We start from the raw sequence: 21,388 nt of genomic DNA, 5'->3' as shown, positions 1-21,388 counted from the left end.
CTTTATGGGGTGGCCTGTATGGCATTGTACCATGCTGAGGTCCCTCCTCTCTCCAAGCTCCACCCCCCTCAGGCTTCACTCCCCAGTTCTCCAAGTATTTCCCAACCCAGAGCTGGCAACCCTATCTGTACTCCACCTTTCGTCCCAATGGGGACCCCACCTAGCTTAACATCATTCTCCTCACCACCATTTTACCCTTACTAGACTGTAAGTTCGGCGGAGGGTATGTGACTAACCCAAGGTTGCCCAGCACGTTTTCATGGCAGAATGGGAATCTGAACCTGGATCTCCCAGATCCCAGTCCAGTGATCTAATAACTAGTCACCACTACATCACACTGGCTGTAAAAGATTCTATTGGACCCTTAAAGATTTGATACCCAGAAAAGGAATTTACTGCTCTCCTACAAGTACAGTGGAACAGACCTAGCTTCTCTCCTTTGGGATGAACTTGACAGAAGCCACCACTGGGAAGACCTATTCCTGTGGATGCCAGCCTCACCTCTGAGGATGAGGGGATTCGTGTGGGTTGCCTTTCCCAATCTCGTCACAGCAATACATACATGTGGGAGAAGGTGCCTACCTCTGATGAAGAGCTATTAGTTCTGTATAATCATATGAACACATGAAGCTGCCTTATACTGAATCAGACCCTCAGTCCATCAAAGTCAGTATTGTCTACTCAGACTGGTAGCAGCTCTCCAGGGTCTCAAGCTGAGGTTTTCCATGCCTATTTGCCTAGACCCTTTTTTAGTTGGAGATGCTGCGGATTGAGCCTGAGACCTTCTGCTTACCAAGCCGATGCTCTACCATTGAGCCACCATCCCTCCCTTTCAATCATAGATCCTTCTGCTGTAGATCTGGTAAAGGGGATTCTGCCTCTAAAAATTCATTCCTAAATGAACTGCAGTAAAGTCTGCCAAGGGTGGTTCCACTTTGAAACCACCATGTGCAACACAAGTTATTAACATATTTCCAACATTTCTGGTAGCCAAGATGCACTTTTATCTACATTAAAACTGGATAAATAGGTCAGTTTTACATCTAAGAAGACTTATTCTTATACCTAGGCTTTTGGTGACATGGCAGACATGTGACTGCACCATATCACTTAAAATAGAAATAAGGGGAAACGTGACTAAATGCTGTTTCATGCCAAAAAGCAAACAGGCCAAAGTCCCTTCTGATAGAAAACTAGTATCTTCATGAAGAGAGCTCTTCCTTAACCTTCTCCTTTAACTAGTCTCTACAATCAAGGACTTTTTGGGGGGGAAATAGATAGGCTATTCAATCAAGATAACCACAGCTTGCAGTCTGAAGTTTTACAGCCTAGATTATAAGAGTAAGAACCCTTTTCCATGAAGCCCACACCTTTTCACTATTCTGAGAGTGCCTGTTCATTCAGAAGAAGCAAGCCCAGAACAGTGACTCATCCAGAGTCAACATGCAGCCTCTTCTAAAGGCCACTGGCACTGGTGTGCCTTTTCACCACACTTATACAATCACACTCAACATGAAGATTTCGCAAAGCTGCATAGCCCCAGTGGAGGCATTCTGGAAGATCATAGCAGCAGATCATGAAGAGACACAGTAGGAATCCTCCTTTTTAGAAAGGTACACCAGGCTTACAGGAGCTTTTAATTATTCAGCTATCTTACTGGCACAGTAACATACTGCACAACATAGTTGGGGAATAACTCCAGTCACTGAATAGAATGGTGAATGTGTTACAAAAACATATTTGGCAAAATCAGTCAATTTCAAGCTATATGCAGCTGTTCCTCAGGAGTCACGCCAAGTGAATTAATAACATGCAAGTGATAAAGACATCAGGTAAAACATTAGTTTTTTTTAAAAAAAAAAAAGAACGTACAGTGCCATCCTAAGCAGATATATACCTTTCGAAGCCCATTGAAATCAATGGGCTAAGAAGGATGTAACTTGATTCAGGATTGCACATGGGGTTGCCAATCCCCAGGTGGGGGCAGGGGATCCCCCGGTTTGGAGGCCCTCCCCCCGCTTCAGGGTCTTCAGAAAGCGGGGGGAGGGGAGGGGAATGTCTGCTGGGAACTCTGTTATTCCCTATGGAGATTTATTCCCATAGAAAATAATAGAGAATTGATCCACGGGTATCTGGGGCTCGGGGGGGGGGCTGTTTTTTGAGGTAGAGGCACCAAATTTTCTGTACAGTATCTAGTGCCTCTCCCCAAAATATCCCCCAAGTTTCATAAGAATTGGACCAGGGGGTCCAATTCTATGAGCCCCAAAAGAAGATGCCCCTATCCTTCATTATTTCCTATGGAAGGAAGGCATTGAAAAGGTGTGCCGTCCCTTTAAATGTGATGGCCAGAACTCCCTTTGGAGTTCAATTATGCTTGTCACAGCCTTGATCTTGGTTCCACCCCTAATTTTTCCTGGCTCCACCCCCAAAGTCTCCTGGCTCCACCCCCAAAGTCCCCAGATATTTCTTAAATTGGACTTGGCAACCCTAATTGCACAGCAAATCATAGCCTTGCTACATAGGAAGCATTTGTCAAAGCATGAAAGGATGAGAGAGCCTATACCACACCTATAATAACTGCAGAAAATCTATAAGTTTAACCCCAAAAAAGTTGCAGACAAGTTAACCTAGACTCTACAAATGCTATATGAAAATAGACCTGGAAACAAAGGTATAGATTGGAGCTTAATTTTTTTTTAAAGAAACCCTCTGGTATCGGTAGCAGACAAGTTTTATCAATCTGCTAGCCATGTAGCCAAGTAATAAACAAATAAATGAAGGTTACTAACGTATTCTGGCCCTGATCCAGCTAAAATTAGTTGTGCAATGTCTGTCCAAGCATGCAAGAGATTGAAATAGATTACACTGCCCTCTAATCATAGAGGAAACAAAGGTAACAGTAATAAAAAAACACTCCTAGATAATCAAAAGTGCAAATGTAGTTAACAAAAACAAGAGTCCTGCAGCACCTGACAGGCTAATAAATAGAAAGTTGTCAGTTTTTAAGATGCCATGCTGCTCTTCTTTTGCTTCTGCTGCAACAGACAATCATGACTTCCTTGAAGGAATGAAATTTTACATTACTCTCCATCTAGCCTTTACATCAGTAGACTTTCCTGGGTAGTCAAGTGAAGTATAGCTTACTTTGACCTGCAGATGTGATAGTGTTTTTCCCCCCCACCATATTCTAAAGTTGACATCTGGAGATACAGACAGAACTATGACAGACAACAAATTAGGAGAGCAATCATGAAGCAGATCAACTCAGAACCCCATTCAGGTCTATCCAATGGGGCTTACTCCCAGGAAAGTTTTCTTAAGATTGCACTGTCAATTACTACAGTGAGTACCCAAATCAGAAGAGTTTTCAGCTCAACAGTAGGAAGAATTAAATCAGAAGAGTTTCTGACTCAACTTTAGGAAGAACTTCCTGACAGAGCAGTTTCTCAATGGAACAGGGTTCCTCAGGAGGTGGTGGGCTCACCTTCCTTGGAGGTTTTTAAACAGAGGCTAGATGGCCATCTGACAGCAATGCAGATCCTGTGAATTTAGGGGTAGGTATTTGTGAATTTCCTGCATTGTGCAGGGGGTTGGATTAGATGACCCTAAAGGTCTCTTCCAACTGATTCTATGATTCTACCTGAGGATGCCTAGGAAGACAACCTGGATGTTTCTGCTAGTGCAATTGTTGTGGCTTTGCCAACAAGGAGAGGCTGCACCATTGCAGAGAATATTTCACCCTAGTAACTGACTTCCAAGTTGCTTCCAAACCCCATTGGTGGAGGTATTTATTATTATTAGGCTGAACTTAAAAATCCCTTCTGTGAGTCCAGCATCCATAAAGGAACAGCTCCTCCAGGACTTTCTTCCACATATCTTATAATCACAAGGGGAAGCAACACTGTGTGTTTCCCCCTTCTTCTGAAGTGTTATCTGCTGAGACTCCAAGCAGGGTCTTTCCTGGAGCAGCCCCTATCCCTTGGAACTCTCTGCCACCCCCTACAATGATCTACCAGGATATCTCCTTGCTTGTGACCAACTATTGATGAAGGTTTGTTTTTTTAAAAAAAAATTTCAACAGTATCTCCTGCTTATCAGTGCTGGTACTTTTCTTTTTAGTGTATTTGAATGGGAGTTTTGTCTTTTACTAGATTATCAGAGGTCATTTTTAGATTTTTTTAAAAAATTGCCTTGTATACTGGTTGCTCTCTTTGCTGTATCAGAATGGCAGCTCGCAAAATAAAATACCCTAAAAAAATGAAGAAATGAAGACGTCCTCTCTCTTTTAAAGAAAAGGATACAAAAGAAAAAAGCTTCCATTTAGCGTTTCAAAGAATACACAATGACCCAGCAGGCCAATATGTGCTGAATATAGATGAGTTTTCAACCTCCTCCTAGCGATCACTATGAGAACTGCAGAAAGGAGAACTACTACTTGTAACTGTTCATAGAATGCATGAAACTACCCTGTACCTGCCCTGTTCATGTTACAGTGAATGTACTTACAGTCCACGAACAGCGTACAATTCAGCCCTGTTCACAAGTCAAGTAGATGTACATACAATCCATGTACAGTGCACACTTAATTTTTATGTATACAGGCATCAAATAATTCTCCTGCTACATTCAACACACATACAGCTGAGCATGTGATTTAAACCCCATATTTATGCAGGTATTTGTCCCAAGTTTCATTTGTGAACTGAATGCTTTTGGATCTTTGTTACAAACAGATGTACCAGTGCATACATGCAGGATGTATGTGTGTATGTTTGCTGTAATGGGTGAACAGGGCTACAGAGTGAGGTCTTTCAAGGTCAGGTTGTCTACTCTGATTGGCAGAGATTTTCTGCTTCACCTACTGTCTGATCCTTTGAACTAGAGGTGCAAGGGATTGCACTTTGTGAATACTTGAGAAGCTACCTTATACTGAATGAGACCCTTGGCCTATCAGAGTCAGTCAGAGCCTTTTTTGTAGCAGGAACTCCTTTGCATATTAGGCCACATACCCCTGATATAGCCAATCCTCAAAGAGCTTACAGAGCTCTTATATAGGGCCTGCTGTAAGCTCTTGGAGGATTGGCTACATCAGGGGTGTGTGGCCTAATATGCAAAGGAGTTTCTGCTACAAAAGTCCTGGTTATCTCACTACTGTATACTCCACATCGCCTCCTTCTTGATCCTTTCAACTGGAAATGTCAGAGACTGGACCTGGGACTTTCTACATGCCAAGAAGATGCTCTGCCACTGAGCCACAGGTCCTTCTGAAAATCAAGATTGCTGCAACAATATAAACGCTGCAAGGATCAGTAACAAAGCTCATTCCAGGTTTTGAACTGGGGTATCAGGATGACAGACAGGGATTTAGCCCATGGGCCACTGCCCAGATCTGGCTAAGTGAAGGAAGGGGAGAGAAATAAATCACCTGAAACCAAAGGAGCTTTTTTGCACCAAAGGGTCAGAGTCAATCATGTGATATTCATGACATATAAAAGCATCCAGATCATGTTGTTCTGATTAGTGAAGAATCTGACTGCAGCTTATCTTCAGTCACACAGTGAAGATCCTTGGGTGGCACTGGCAGTTGCTGCCAAAGCAAGGTTTTTAAAAATCTGCAGAGCCAATGAAATCTCCAATTCCTTTGCTTATTAGGCCACACACCCTTGATGTAGCCAATCCTCCTGGACCTTACAGTAGGCCCTGTACTAAGAGCCCTGTAAGCTCCTGGAGGATTGGCTACATCAGGGATGTGTGGCCTGATATGCAAAGAAGTTCCTGCTACAAAAAAAGCCTAGTCCATGACCAATCAGATGACTTGCTGGCAAAAGCCCCACCCTTCTGAAAACACTTGGTGGGTGTCAGAGGAGATGTTGGAGACTCTCATTCCAGACCTTGTCTGGCATTTTCTCCTATCTCCTTCTTTGTCTTGAGTTCACAAGAAGTTTGGAATGTTTGTGTTATCTGAAATGAAACAGTCTAATGCAGATCACATCTATACCACTCTGGAAACCTCCTTGCTTTGCATTCAGGGTTGTCTCTTGCTATTTTTTGTGCTTGCTTGGTTTTAATTTTGGTTCTTAAAAAGCACGCCTCTTACATTGTTATTTGCGTTTCACGAAGTCTAACACTGCCTTAGAACGCAATTAAAGAATCCATTCTCAGCAGCATTATCCCTCTTCCCATCAAACACAGATATTGGTAATTTCATTTTCAATGCCAGCGAAACTACCAAGAATGACGGGAATGAAAGGTATCATGGTGGAACAGGTGGGAGGGGAGGAGGATATTAGCTCTAAAAGGTAAACAATATTGTTTGTGAAGGTGTGGAGTATTGTGTGCGAGAGAGTAACAGTTTGAAAGTGCATCTGCTAAACCCATCAGCCAAGAAGCAAGCAACCATTAGAAGTAAGCAGAGATGAGATTGCCGCTAATGAAACTGCATCAGCTTTTAAAGGCAGAGCAGCGCCACAGAAGCAACGGAAGAAAAGGTCACCTGCAAGGATGCTGAAAGAAAGCGGTCCAAACCAACCAGGCTAAACTGGGATTAAAAAAAAAAGAAAAGAAACCCAAGCATAAATAAATGGGATATGGAAGTAACGAGAAGAAAAGTCAGAAACATGGAACAGAGGATGGTCATTCCAGAGGAATAGCCGGATGAATTTGTTCAGCAAGATAAAACAGGCGTCTGGAGGCACCATAAACATTGACAGAATTTATTCCAGCAGAAGCTTTTCAGTGTCAGAACTCACAGACACACAACTCATTGTTCACAGAGGAATAGAATGTCATTTGACTGTCATTCTTCTCTGCACATTGTTGCTCAGCGGTAGTATTTTTACCACCATTCTGCTGTAAACTTTCAGCCTGCTTTCCTCCTCTGTTTCCTTTCTATCTACGGAGCACTTATGTTGTTTTCTTGTTCTTTGATTTTGCTATTCCCTAGATTTATTGAGCCCTACTGTCCTTCCTAATTCCCTCCATTATGCCGTAGGATAGGGGTCCATGGCCAGGTTGTGAGCTGTATAATTATTTCATTATATGTTACAATGTAGTAATAATAATAATAATAAGACATTGGATTTATATCCTGCTCTCCACTCCGAATTTCAAAGTCTCAGAGCAGCTCACAATCTCCTTTACCTTCTTCTCCCACAACAGACACTCTGTGAGGTGGGTGAGGCTCTCTCCCAGAAACTGCCCTTTCAAGGACAACTCTGCCAAAGCCATTCCAGCAGCTGCAAGTGGAGGAATGGGAAATCAAACCCGGTTCTCCTAGATAAGAGTCTGCATGTTTAACCACCACATTCAACTAATAGAAATAAAGTGTACAATTGTATCATCCCAAAACCATCTTGCCACCCCCCCCCCCGTCCCCCGTCCGTGGAAAAATTGTCTTCCTCAAAACCGGTCCCTGGTTCCAAAAAGGTTGAAGACCGCTGCCATAGGGCATTCCAGATACCCCATTTCACACCTTTTGACATTCACATGACATATGAACAGGCCCACAGCTACGTTGGAGCCCCAGTGACATGAAGCTGCCTGCTACTGAATCAGATCCTTGGTTTTCAAGCTCAGTATTGTGTACCAGAATGGAAGCAACTCTATGGGGTATCAGGTTGAAGTCTTTCCTAGCATCTACTACCTGATTCTTTTAAGTGGGCGAGCTGGGATTGAACCTGGGACCTTCTGCATCCTAAGCAGATGCTCTACCACTGAGCCACAACCCCTCCCCTCAGTTCCCTTCCCATGTTCAATGGTCACTGCAGATGTATCTCATCACTTTCCAGGAGAATTTGATTTCCTGTCATTCGTTGAGGAGGATCGCTCTAACAGCTGATCCACGCCATCTGCCAGATTTATATCAATGTCTCCTGATGAACATGAAGTTTCAAGAGGAAATGAACATCTTTAAGGACATCAGGACATAGAGTAGACACAAAGCAGAGCACTCCTTATAGTCCAACACTTCACGATCGGACACCTCCTGGCTTGATCCTTCACTTTATCATGGTAAACATGAACGTATGCGCAGGATGCATGACTCCAGCCAGACTAATTCAAGGTTACTGAGTTTTGGGGGAGAGGTCTTGTAAGCAATAATTCTACTTTTACGAGCTACTGCATAAATTAATTTCCTCTGGGGCCATTTTTCCTGCACTAAAACCAGGGGTGGAATTCTAGCAGGAGCTCCTTTGCATATTAGGCCATGTAGCCAGTCCTCCAAGAGCTTATAAAAAAGAGCCTTGTAAGCTCTTGGAGGATTGGCTACATCATGGGGATGTGGCCTAATATGCAAAGGAGCTCCTGCTAGAATTCCACCCCTGGCTAAGGCAAAAATGTGTTAGCCAGAGGCTAAAAAACTGTGAGCTAGCTCACAGGAACTCAGCTTAGAGGCGGTATACCTAGACAACTGCTGCTCAGAAATTCTGCAAAAATATCCTGATTAGTAGTGTTGTTTATAAAGGTAAAGGTAGTCCCCTATGCAAGCACCAGTCGTTTCCAACTCTGGGGTGACGTTGCATCATGACGTTTTCACGGCAGACTTTTTTTTTACAGGGTGGTTTGCCATTGCCTTCCCCAGTCACCTACACTTCCCCCCCCCCCCCAGCAAGCTGGGTACTCATTTTACCGACCTCGGAAGGATGGAAGGCTGAGTCAACCCCAAGCCGGCTACCTGAGCCCAGCTTCCACTAGGATCGAACTCAGGTCATGAGCAGAGAGTTCAGACTGCAGCTTTACCATTCTCCGTTATAGCCAGGGCTTTTTTTGTAGCAGGAACTCCTTTGCATATTAGGTCACACCAGGGCCGGCGCGTGGGAGTCAGAGAACTAGGCGACAGCCTAGGGCGCCGGCTCCCACAGGGGCGCCTCCCTCCCAGCAGGATCAGTGGCTGCTCCTCCGATCCCACCTCCCCCCACCTTTGCAAAGGCGGGCAGGGAGGAGTGCTTTGCGGAGGCTGCGGAAGGCTCAAGCAGCCTTCGCAAAGGCAGGAGGGAGTGACATCATAATGACGTTACTGGTGTGCATGTGCTGTGCCACACATCCCAATATAGCCAATCCTCCAAGAGCTTACACGGCTCTTAGTACAGGAGCTACAGTAAGCTCCAGGCCGAGTGGCCTAATATGCAAAGAAGTTCCTGTTACAAAAAAAGCCCTGCCTATAAGCATAATAAAAGTAAGCATTATCCAATAATGGTATTTTGATAGCTGTCATATTGTTATATATTTTATGTCTGTACCACTGTCCAAGCTGCAGCCTGCGATCACCTTGCTTTAGGTTCAGCTCTTGAACCTAACTGGAGAGACAGTTTGGTGTAGTGGTTAAGTGTGCGGACTCTGATTTGGGAAAACCGGGTTTGATTCCCCACTCCTCCACATGCACCTACTGATGTGATCTTAGGTCAGTCACAAGTTCTCTCAGAGGTGTTCTCTCAAGAGCAGTTCTCAAAAGAGCTCTCTCAGCCCCTCCTACCTCACAGGATGCATATTGTGGGGAAGGGAAGGGGAAAGGAGATTGTAAACCACCCTGAGACTCCTTTGGGTGGTGAAGGGCAGGATATAGATCCAATCTCCTCCTCCTCCTTCTTGTGGTACCATCAGATCCACAGTAGCAAATTCCTTCCCATGCTCAAGGACCGCCCAGGTTGGAGGAGCTCATGCTGTGACTTCTCCCACTATTTCCGCAGCTTCTCCTATGACCCTGCTGGTATGGGCTAGAACAGTACTGCAACACATCCAATGCTGCTGAAGTTATACCAGAACACATGTGGTGTCAATGTGTGTGTGTCTCTCTCACACAAGATATGCAGATGGCTTTTAATGCATTAACTGTACTTGCTAATTCCGCAGCATTTGAAATCGCCCTTCCTGTACTCACCAGAGCTCAAACCACCAGGTGTTACCGCTATTTGCAAGTTGGCCTCTCTGAAAATCACCACATCCTCTCGCGCCAGAGTGGGAGAAGACACCCACCTTGCACTCTCCAGATGCGCTGCTGATCCTCTCTGTTCTGGGACAGAATGGGGGATGCAATTCCATCATAGTGTGGTTGGTGAACCTTCACCTTCATTTCTGAACCTCCATCACCTTCATTTCCACTCTCTGGTCTAACTGGCAGTGTGGAGAGGAATGCTTTGTCAAAATCAACAAAATCCATGCCTCAGTTAAAACTAAGCAGCCCTGACCTGGATAGCCCACGCAAGTCTGATCTTGTCAGATCTCAGAAACTAAGCAGGGTCTGTCGGAGCGGGAGTAGCAGAGTGAGGGAGATGACTTGCCCGACACAGGGCTTCAGGAAAGAAAATCAGGCAGACACGTGCAACTAGTGCCAAAAGGTGTATTAACATATATACACGACAAGTGCTCTCTTGTGCAGTCTATACAATATCACCTCCACGGACAAAGTGCTTCGCCTAACCACCATCTCACAGGGAGAGACCTGTGTGATGCACACACAGATCATATATAGTCCAAGCAGCCAATCCTGGCCGTGCTGACTCAGCAGATTGCATCACTTGGCTTCTGCCGGCTCAAGCCGGTCTGCTGATCAGGTCACTGTGACCTAGCCTGGCAGCTAGATCACCAGCTGTCATACTGTAGCTGTCAGACTGGGTTTATGTAGATTCTTGCTCCAACACACCTCCTAATCTATTTGAACCCAGTGCACCAAAACACTTTACACAGTTTACATACATGTCCACCAGCAACATTACAGTTCATATTTACGTAGCTCGGAACCCTTTCCGGAATTCGTTCAGGAACTCATCATGATTGTAAAACACATCATCGTGTTCCTGTTCAGCCAGCTCTTTCAGACGCTTGGCTTCAGCCTCCTTCTCCCTTGCCTCGCACTCTGCCACCCAGGCTTTCCATTTCTTAGCCTTTTCTTTTAACATTTCCTCAAATCCGGGTGGGTCTGGATTGACAGTCAGAGTGACATAGGGACACTTGTACCTAGCGGGACGTTGGCCTTTGGTGGACCTGGCGGACACCCGTGGCCCTGTGCTTGGACCAGCTTTGTCTTCTTCAGGTTGCTCTGTTCCCACCTCCTGGGCTGGTTGCTCTGCCCCTGTAATTGGGTGTTGAACCTCCTGACTCTCACACTTTACCTCCAGTTCCTGCATTTGAGGCTCTGCCTCCTGACTCTGCTCGTCAGGCTCTGTGCCAGCATTCGGCTCACCTTCTCCAGCCCCACTGGGTGCCACCTCCTGGGCTGGAGTTCTGGGCTGCGCTCCAACATCGTTATCGCTACTTGGCAGCAGGACAAATTGTTTCTGCAAGGAGTGCAACCTTGGCCAGCTGCTTTCTTCATTGAACTGGGCACTCTTACTAAGTGTTATCTTGCTTTTGCTATTGCAGAAACGATAACACCTGGCCCTTGGCTTGTAGCCCAGAAAAATTAGGCTCTCTGCCCGGACATCCCCCTCCCCGCTACTCGTGGAGTGGATGCCAACCCGAGCCCGTGACCCAAAGACTTTTAAAGAACTCAAATCTGGGGTCTTGTTCAACAGTAACCTGTAAGGCACATTTTTCACAGTATTACACCAAACCCTATTTTGCAAAAAAACAGCTGCATGTATGGTTTCTGCCCAATAGGTCATTGGCAGTTGTGCATCCTCTAACATGCAATACATCACATTCTGCAATACAGCCCCATGCCCATTTTCTCGGGGCGTTGCCGGGTTCGTCAGACGGTGGGCGATGCCCTTGTTCTCCAGCCAACGTTTCATCTGGTTAGATAAGAATTCCCCCCCTCTGTCGGTTTGTACAGCCAGGAGATTAACCCCTAATTGTCTCTCCACTGCTTTGACCCACTTGGTGAATGTCTTATACACCTCAGACTTATGCACCATGGTGAAAACCCACGCGTACCTCGTGTGGTCGTCGGTGGCCACCAAGCAGTATCTCCTCCCCGACAGACTCTTTGGCAATGGGCCAATAACGTCTAAATGGACTAGTTCCAGGGCTCGTGTGCTTTCCCTTGAGCTTTCTTTAGCAACAGCACACGCCTTGCTTTTGGTCTTCTTGCAGACCTGGCAATCCAAGTAACATTTGCAAGGATTTACTTTCAAACTAGGCACAAGCTCCAGGGTTTTCTTTAACGCCCTAAATCCGCAGTGCCCAAGTCTCCTATGGAGCAAATGTATACAATTATTGTGCACAGGCTCATTCGACACCTGAGCCACCTGGGCACAATCACTCTGGACCACATACAGTTTACCTTCCCTCTTTCCTGTCACAAGCAACTTTCCCCCACCTCCCAGGATTTTGCAGCAGGTTTTCTCAAATCTCACCTGGTATCCCTGGTCAAACAGTGTGCTAACACTCAACAGGTTAGACTGCAGTGAGGGTACATACAACACATTTTGCAACATACATTTCAGTGCAGGAAATTCCACATTGCCTGAGCAAACAGAATTGGCAGTGGTCCCATCAGCCAATCTCACATACTTATGCTCAGGACTGTCAATGTTTTTCAACAACTCCTTCTCGCAGCAGAGATGGCTCGTTGCCCCGGAGTCTAAAATCCAAGCAGACCCTGTGCTCTCTACTGCAGACGTGACCAGCCGGGTTGCTTCCTCACACGGGCTGGCGGTCCTCCGCTCTCGCCGCACACGCCCCCGCCTCTTCTCCCTCTCAGGGCAAGCTCGGAGCAGGTGCTGCGACGACCCGCATCCATAGCAGCGACGGACTGCAAACGCAGTCGGCTCCACTTCCTCCACCTTCGGACGCCTGCCAGCAGCAAAAGCTGGCTCGTTCTTGGCTGTCTTCCCGGACACACCGATAACAGCACGCTGCCTGGCCGACACCCCCGGACAGCTCACGGCCGCAATTCTCTCTTGGAAGTCAAGCAGGTGGGCACAGACGTATTCCATGGTCAGGGTCGCTACGTCCACCGTCTCCAGAGAAGTTATCAGGGGAGTGTACTCAGGTGGCAACGACGACAGCAAAATGTACACTCTGTCGTCTGGAGCTACAGTCTTGCCTCTTGCCTCCAGCTCAACGAAACAGTCCGTTAGCCGTTTGATGTGATCTTTCACACACCCTCCAGCCGGCATAACGGTGCGGAACATCCTCCTTGTCAAGGCCATGAGGGAACCAGCAGTGGTGCTAACATGCACCGCACTCAACGCGTCCCAGGCAGCCTTGGGAGTGTCCTTCCCTCGCACATAAACCAGCTGGTCATCTCCTATAGACAGCACTATGTTGGCCAGTGCCTTATCCGATAACACAGTCTCGGCAGGAGATAAGTCAGCAGGGGGGTTACTCACGAACAGCCATTGCCCTTCACGCTTGAGGTAGTGTTGCATTCTCAGGCTCCACACCGCGTAGTTGGCTGAGGTGAGCTTCTCAACGGCTACTCCAAGCTGTTGCTGAGCCATCGTGCCGACTCCTCCTCACAGCTGGCTGCCGACGTCCCTCTGGCTCTCAAACAGAGAACGGTGGTGCTTCTGTGTCCTTCACCGGCGTTCCTCGCCTCCGGCTCTTTCCAAACTCACAGTCAGCTCAACTCTCAACTCTCTCCTCCGCGCAGCGGAACCGCCCTGGGCCCATAACCCTGTCGGAGCGGGAGTAGCAGAGTGAGGGAGATGACTTGCCCGACACAGGGCTTCAGGAAAGAAAATCAGGCAGACACGTGCAACTAGTGCCAAAAGGTGTATTAACATATATACACGACAAGTGCTCTCTTGTGCAGTCTATACAATATCACCTCCACGGACAAAGTGCTTCGCCTAACCACCATCTCACAGGGAGAGACCTGTGTGATGCACACACAGATCATATATAGTCCAAGCAGCCAATCCTGGCCGTGCTGACTCAGCAGATTGCATCACTTGGCTTCTGCCGGCTCAAGCCGGTCTGCTGATCAGGTCACTGTGACCTAGCCTGGCAGCTAGATCACCAGCTGTCATACTGTAGCTGTCAGACTGGGTTTATGTAGATTCTTGCTCCAACAGGGTCAACTCTGGTTGGTACTTAGCAGGAGACCTCCTTGGAATACCAGAGCCAGGAGGAAGAGGCAGGCTTTATTCAGCCAACTCCGGGCCCCCGATAGGGGCCAGTCAGCAGAGCTCGCCATGACTTTCAGGTGCAGACACACATACAAAAACAACCCTGCCTTTGTGAAGGAGAAAGGAACCAGGCAGGTGATTAAGAAGAAGGAAAGTGGGAAAGTTGGTCTGTTTGCAGATCAGGGCCGGTGTCAGCATAACTTGAAGTGGGGCAACTGGCAGGACCTGTGGCTGAATTCCCTACTGCTGCATCTCCTCTGATGACTCCACTTCCTGCTTGTGAGTGCTTTGTCATCAGAGCTCCCAGCTGCATGTGCTGCTGGAGTGCCGGGAAAGGTACTTGTTCGGGTAGGTCCAGAACCTTCTTTTAGTTAGCAGAGTGTGCAAAACTTTAATGCAGCAAAAGTTGAGTTGAATCTGAACAGACCATATGGTTGCAAAGTTACAAAGAGCCACAGTTTCTAGTTGAAACAAATTAATATCTACTTTATTGCAGGGATGGCCAAACTGTGGCTCAGGAGCCACATGTGGCTCTTTCACACATATTGTGTGGGCCTTGAAGTCCCCACCCCACCCCATCAGATGGCTTGGAGAAGGCATTGCTCTCTTTAAACCACTTCTCTCTGGCGGCTTCGAAAATGCATTTAAAGTTAAAATTGTTTTCTTTCCACCCCCACCTCCCTCATCTATTTGCCTTCCTTCTTTCCCTCAAGCATCTGACACTCATGTCTTGTGGCTCTCAAACATCTGACATTTATTCTATGTGGCTCTTATGTTAAGCAAGTTTGGCCACTGCTATTCTAGAGATACATGTCTGATAGTGTAGGATAAGAGATAAAGATCCTGTGCTATCTCCCTGGCAGATGGGGGTGGATGCAGAGAGAAGTATCTATCTTATGTGGTTGGGGGGGGGAGAGAGAGAGGGAGAGAAGGAAGGAGAATTGCAGATTTATACTCCGCCCTTCTCTCTGAATCAGAGACTCAGAGTGGCTTACAATCTCCCATATCTTCTCCCCCATAACAGACACCCTGGGAGGCTGGTGGAACTGAGAGGGTTCTCACAGCAGCTGCCCTTTCAAGGACAACCTCTGCCAGAGCTATGGCTAACCCAAGGCCTTTCCAGCAGGTGCCAGTGAAGGAGTGGGGAATCAAACCCGGTTCTCCAAAAAAAAAAATCCACACACTTAACCACTACACCAAACTGAAAGGAAGTTGCTTTTCCCTAGGAGTGCTCATCTACATCTCAAAGGAAGACTGTGACAATACACCCGGCATCTCCAACTTTAAAAAGTCCAGGCAAATAGGTGTGAAAAACCTCAGCTTGAGACCCTGGACAGCCGCTGCCAGTCTGAGTAGACAATACTGACTTTGATGGACTGAGGGTCTGATTCAGTATAAGGCAGCTTAATATATTCATATGGCCAGAATAAACAGGAAGGAGTTTAGTGTGTGCAGGACTGCCCTGCCTACTCCGTAGTCATATTGCTTCCGGAGGTTTGAGGCACAGGGCTATCACACCATGTACTTCCAATATGGAGACGGACATGCGGCTGATGCATCAGCGTTTCTGGTGGCCATAGCAGTGGCATCCCTAGATGTGCCTTGCACGGCATGCAGATGTACACCACTCCGTCGTCTGATGAAGTATGCATGCATACAAAAGCTTACATTCTGGATAAAACTCGGTTGGTCTTAAAGGTGCCTTTGGACTCCAACTTTGTTCTATTGATTCAGACCAACACAGCAAACCACCTAGATGTGCCACTATCAGACAGTGGGCAGCTGTGACCGCAGGTGGTGGAAAAGCCTGCAAGTGGGCAGAGGAAGAATGCACATGTGCTCCATCTGTACCTTGTGGCCTTTACCTCTTTAACCTTTCTTCATAAAGCAAGCGTCCCCCCCCCCTCCGCCCCGTAATAATTTAAATCGCCCTTTTTTGCACCTTTTCCAATACTATGTCTTTTTTGAGGTGCAGCAGGGCTTTTTTTTTTTTTAGCAGGAACACACAGAAACCCAGTTCTGGCTGGCTTGGCATCAGGGGGTGTGGCCTAATATGCAAATGAGCTACTGGGCTTTTTCTACAAAAAAGCCCTAAGCCAAACAATGGTGATATCAGGGGGTGTGCCTTATATGTAAATGAGTTCCTGCTGGGATTTTTCTACAAAAAAGGCCCTGAGGTGCCATAACCAGAACCGTATACAATATTCCAAATGAGGCCACCCCACAGATTGATACAGGGGCACTATGATACTGGCTGATTTGTGTTCAGTTCCCTTCCCAATAAATCCCCAGCACAGCATTTGCCTTCTTTTTTTATTGCAGCCGCACACAGAATCGACATTTTCGCTGAGTTATCTAGCAGGGCTCCAGGACCTCTCTCCGGACCAGCTGGGACCTCCCATCAACGCGTATTTATAGTTGGGCTTTTTGGCTCCCGATACGCATTCCTTTACACTCGCCCACCTCGGACCTCCTTTTGCCACGGCGATGCCCAGCCGCGACAGAGCCCTTCATTGGTCCGCTCTCTGCTCCAGCCTCACCGGCGGCGAGAGGCGGGGGAACCGCTCGGTGCCGAAGCGCCTCCCCGCCGGGGCGTGCTGAGCGCAAGGCCGGCTGCCTGCAGCAGGCGTCGCGCGTGAGAAAGAGAGAGGCCGCGCCAGGCGGAGCAGCAGGCTGTGGCGCTGACTGGGGACGCCCAGGCACGGCCGGGAAGGGGAAGAGAAAGGGCAGGGCGCCGGGGAGGAGCCGAGGCCAGGAGGAGGCGGAGCCGCCGCGGCCCCAGCCTGCGTGCGTCAGGTCCTGCTGGCAACTCGGCAAAGTTCAGGGGAGGCAGGGGAAGCGGCGCCTTTGAGGCGACAGGCGCGGAGAGGGCGGCAGGCAGCTTGGGCTCTGCGCTCCCCGAAGCGCCTCCTGAGGAAAAGTTGGTGGCCGGGCGCGAGGGAGGGAGGGCGGGCGAGCGGAGGAGCCGGGGGTCCCATGGAGGGACGGCAGCCGCTGCTGCAGCCCGAGCCGGCAGCGAGGCAGAGCGCGCCACAGCGGCAGCAGCAGCCCTGAGCGGCGGCGGCACTGGTAGCGGCAGCGACGCGCGGTTCCTCGGCTCTTCATGGGCGCCGCTGCCGGTGCTCCTTAGGCGGGCGGGCGGGCGGGCGGGCGGGCGCCCGGCTCCCGTCATGGCCAAATGGCTGAATAAGTACTTCAGCCTGGGCAACAACAAGACCAAGAGCCCCCCGCAGCCGCCCCGGCCGGACTATCGGGACAAGCGCAACGGGACGGCGGTGGCGGGCGGAGGTGGAGGCGGCGGCGGCGGCGGCGGGCACAACCACAACCACCATCACCACACGTCGCCTTGCTTCCCGCGCCACGACACCAGCGACCTGCTCCGCGCCTACCGGGCGCAGAAGGAGCGCGACTTCGAGGACCCTTACAGCGGACCGGGCTCGTCGCTGCGCAAGCTGCGGGCTCTCTGCCGCGCCGAGTACTGCGCGCCCGAGGAGCTGCTGGGCGAGCCGGCCGGCCCCAAGCCCTTCTCTTCGGCGTCCTGTTGCGGCGGGAGCGGCAACGCAGCCACGGCCGCCGCCACCGCCGCCTCGGCTTCGCCTCAGCTCTTCCGCAGCCAGAGCGAGCGGCGAGCCGCCACCCCGCCCGACAACGGGGCCGTCAAGTACATCTCCCCCAAGCACCGGCTGATCAAGATCGAGAGCAACGAAGCCGGCAAGGCGGCGGGGGGCGGCGGCGCCCCAATCACCTGGAGCCCGCCCAGCGGCGCCGGAGCCGGCCAGAAGAAGCTCAACAAGTGCGCGGAGCCGGCGGAAGGCACCGGCGGCTCAGGCACCAAGAAGGAGAAAGTAAGGCACTTTTCCTTCTGGCGTGATTTAAGCCGTGGGAGGGGGGGGGGGCGCTTGCCCGTGTCTGGCGCTGGTTCACACGTTCACGTGTAGCTTGCTGGTTTTCCCTGCCTAGCCTGCACTGAATGCACACGTGCGTTGATTGTCAACTGGCAGCCCAGCGCGTTAGCTGATGCCTGAAAATGTGAGGGGAAGGGGGAGGTTCGGTCAGTAGAATTGCTTAGGAGGAGCGGTTCGCACAGGTCTGCTTTATGTGTTCAAGGACCGGTCATTGAGGGCTGGATCTTTGCTAAGCGTTGCATTAGAGGTGGTGTGGAAAGGCCATCTGTGGCACTCTAGAGACCATCCATACATGGGCTGGTTCACATCTGCAAGTCTTCACTTGATGTCCTTCATGTGAAGAAAGCCCCTGGAGATGTCTTGCTTCCGCTGGTAGAGTGGGTGCTTCATGGATTGTAGAAGTGAAATGGTCCAAAGGTATGTGCGTGAAGACTGGGATGGATTGATGGATTGCCGACTGCATTAAGAAACAGGTTGGGGGGCAGTATGTCATGCACCATGGATCTTATGCAGGGAGGATTTATGGAAGCACTGTGCAAAGAGCAGGGAGATGGTGGGGAAGCATCAACCCTCATTAATCACTTGCAAGGATCCCTTCTCTGCAGAGCTCTGGGGAGCAAACGGGGGGGGGGGGGGATTACCCCATTTAAATCCTCACAGCGACTCCAGGTATGGTAGGATGAGCAGAAGTTTCCCCAAGGCCAATCCAGTGTGATTTGACAGCTGAGCTGGGACTTGGAGTCAGCTCTCTAACCCCAGCACCCTCATGGCCTTTCCTTCCTAATCTCTTGCATGAAGATAGATATGCACACGTAATTTGTGCACAATTTTCTTCCATGAAGTGGCTGGCATTGGCCTTTGTTACAGTGCAGGCAGCCTTCAGGAATAAGGATCTGTTTTCCTAAGGATATGAAGAAGCTTGTTTTAACCAAAGGCTTCTACTTTCAATTCCCTGGTGGTTGAACAGTTGTCTGCGCTAGATGGGGTTTATTTGATGAGTGAGAGTCTGGATTAGATACAGAGAACTTTAACATCTGCCTCTCTGTCTTTGCTGGGACTCATGTTCCCATCCAGAGTGGTGTTTTCCTTGGGCAGATACTATACAGCTGAGCATGGGAACTAAACCCAGATATTTCAGGCTTGGCAGGTCTTTTGTTCACACCTCCTCTGGTTTCACGATGGCCAAATTACAGGTGTTGCCAGTTTTGGCCTTCCTTTCACAGCGGCTGTGGTTGTTTTGTCCTGAACGCTGCAGCCATGCTTGTAAGATGCTGAATAATGCTCTGGACAGTCATTCGGGGATAGAGAGAGGAGGAAGGCTGCCAACTAATCTTTCTTTTCGGCTTTGCCCAAGTGACTCAGTGGCTTTATAGCTGCCCAAATGAAAGTGTGGCCGTTGGGCTGCAATTGTGTCCAGGGTTTGTGTGACTGCAGAGCGCTTGTCCTTTCAGGTCTGTAAAAGGAAAAAAGACCATTTAATCTCTCAGATAAAACCCTAGGGAAACAGGGGTTTGTTTATACTGCAATAAACCTGAGTCATATGCAAAGTACTGTTAATTGCTTGAGTCAGTGCTGAGCTAGGGTTAAGGTGTTAACACACAGCCATTTGGGTAGGTCTGTTGTCCCATGACTATGTGCAGTTTTGTACCATCAACTTGCTGAAAACCGAAGGAAAAGAATATATAACCATTTGGGGTTTTGTGTTAAACTAGCATATGTAGATATCTTAGCATAAGGCAAATCTTAGATCTGGTGATTGGCTCCCAGAACTGGCTCACAAAGAATATGGTGGTTTTTTGTAACTTTGATTTGGATTAGGACTGTGATACGGCAAGGAAGATTAATTTTTACTGTTGCTCCCCAGTCCCATTTTCTTCTGGTCTCCTGGAACTGGCCTACTGCAAGGGACACATCCAGGCTGCCTGTAGAGGTCCCTTGTGTGATTTTTCCCTGGTGGGTCTACTAAGATCACTTGTTTGGGAAACAGAACAGGGGGGAAGAGTTAAAGAAATCCCCCACACACTCACACACATGCGCGCACACCTCTGTTGTAGTGCAGACTCCTTTGGAATACCATGTACAACTCTATTTGCTCTGTTTAGGGAAAAAAAAGATACTGCAGAGCTGAGAAAAGTACAGAAGAGAGCAGTCAAAGTGATTAAGTGGTTAGAGTACCTTTCCTATAAGGAAAGGCTGGAGAGTCTGGGATTTTTCAGTTTAGGAAACGAAAAGGCTGCTAACAGCAGGGGAAATGATAAAGGTTTATAACATGCACGAGGCACCCAGTGAAGCGAATAGGCAATAAATTCAGGATGGACAAAAAAGCAGTATTCCTTCATTCTGTGAATCATAGAATCATAGAGTTGGAAGGGATCTTCAGGGTCATCTAGTCCAACCCCCTGCGCAATGAGCAATTGAAATCATGAAATTTTCCATAAATAAATGTAGTGTTGGCCAAAAGCATAGACAGCTTTAAAAACAGGACTGGACAGGTTAATGAAAGATAGGTCTATCAGTGGCTTGTTGCCTTGATGACTAAAAGGGAAGCTCCATGTTCAAGCAGTCTACCCCTGAATGTTGGTGCTAGGGGACAGCAATGCAAAAGGGGGGCTTTTCCTTTGGGATCCTGTTTTTGTTGCATGTTCAGGGCATCTGTCTGGGCATTGTATGTAAAGAGATGCTAACTTAAAGGGACCATTGGTCTGCTCCAGCAGGGCTCTTCTCATATGTGATTTGGAGCTTTCCCTAACCAGTACATTTGCAAATAAAAAAATGTGCTGGGAAATTGACCTCATCTGCTTTGTCACTTAGAAGTAGGGTCGCCTTGGCAATGAGGGGCCTCTCGTCATGGCACTATTTTTGAGCTTTGAATGTGAAACTTTCTTTTATGTACCCAGGAATAGAAGGTTCATGGCCTTGATGGTTCTTCCAGTGAGTTCTGGATTAAACCCTGGAGGCTCCTAGGCCAGGGGTGGCCAACAGTAGCTCTCCAGATGTTTTTTTTTGCCTACAGCTCCCATCAGCCCCAGCCAGCATGGCCAATGGCTGAGGCTGATGGGAGTTGTAGGTAAAAAAACATCTGAAGAGCTACCGGCCACCCCTGCCCTAGGCAGTTGAAATCTTGGGGGGCCTCCTCGCAGATTATCTTTTTAATTTTATCAACCAACAATTTTAATAAATCAATTTTATTACACAAAGCAAACATTAACAGCTGGGGAAAACCGGGAGGGGGGGAAGCTGGACCAGAGCCCCTAAAGATATGGGGGCCGATAGGCCGGTGCCTACTTGGCCTGTTCGTTAATCCAGCCCTGGATGATGTCATACCAATCTGAAGTTATGGAAGTTTTTTCAGCATGAATGCCATTCTCTCTCACTTTGACCTGGTTTCCAAAAAGTTGCATTAGGTGAGAGCTGCACTCTTCCTTTGCAAAACAGGCCCGCCGTATCAGTGGCTTTCAGTCTTCCTGATGG

At 48.4% G+C, this 21,388-nt stretch overlaps 1 protein-coding gene across 1 annotated transcript in view; it reads left to right on the top strand.

The window, feature by feature from the left end:
- The first annotated feature begins 17,087 nt into the window (after nt 1-17,087).
- SHB (SH2 domain containing adaptor protein B) overlaps nt 17,088-21,388 on the top strand; it is a 197,191-nt gene continuing 192,890 nt past the window's right edge. The window contains exon 1 of the mRNA XM_060237019.1: nt 17,088-17,857. Within this exon, the coding sequence (XP_060093002.1) occupies nt 17,183-17,857 (675 nt within the window). The 5' untranslated portion in view covers nt 17,088-17,182. The remainder of the gene's footprint in view (nt 17,858-21,388) is intronic.

The sequence above is a fragment of the Heteronotia binoei genome, chromosome 4 (genome assembly GCF_032191835.1).
Source record: "Heteronotia binoei isolate CCM8104 ecotype False Entrance Well chromosome 4, APGP_CSIRO_Hbin_v1, whole genome shotgun sequence".
NCBI classification, from domain to species: domain Eukaryota; kingdom Metazoa; phylum Chordata; class Lepidosauria; order Squamata; family Gekkonidae; genus Heteronotia; species Heteronotia binoei.
Note: the sequence above shows the minus strand (reverse complement) of the source record. Positions and strands in the feature narration are given on the sequence as shown.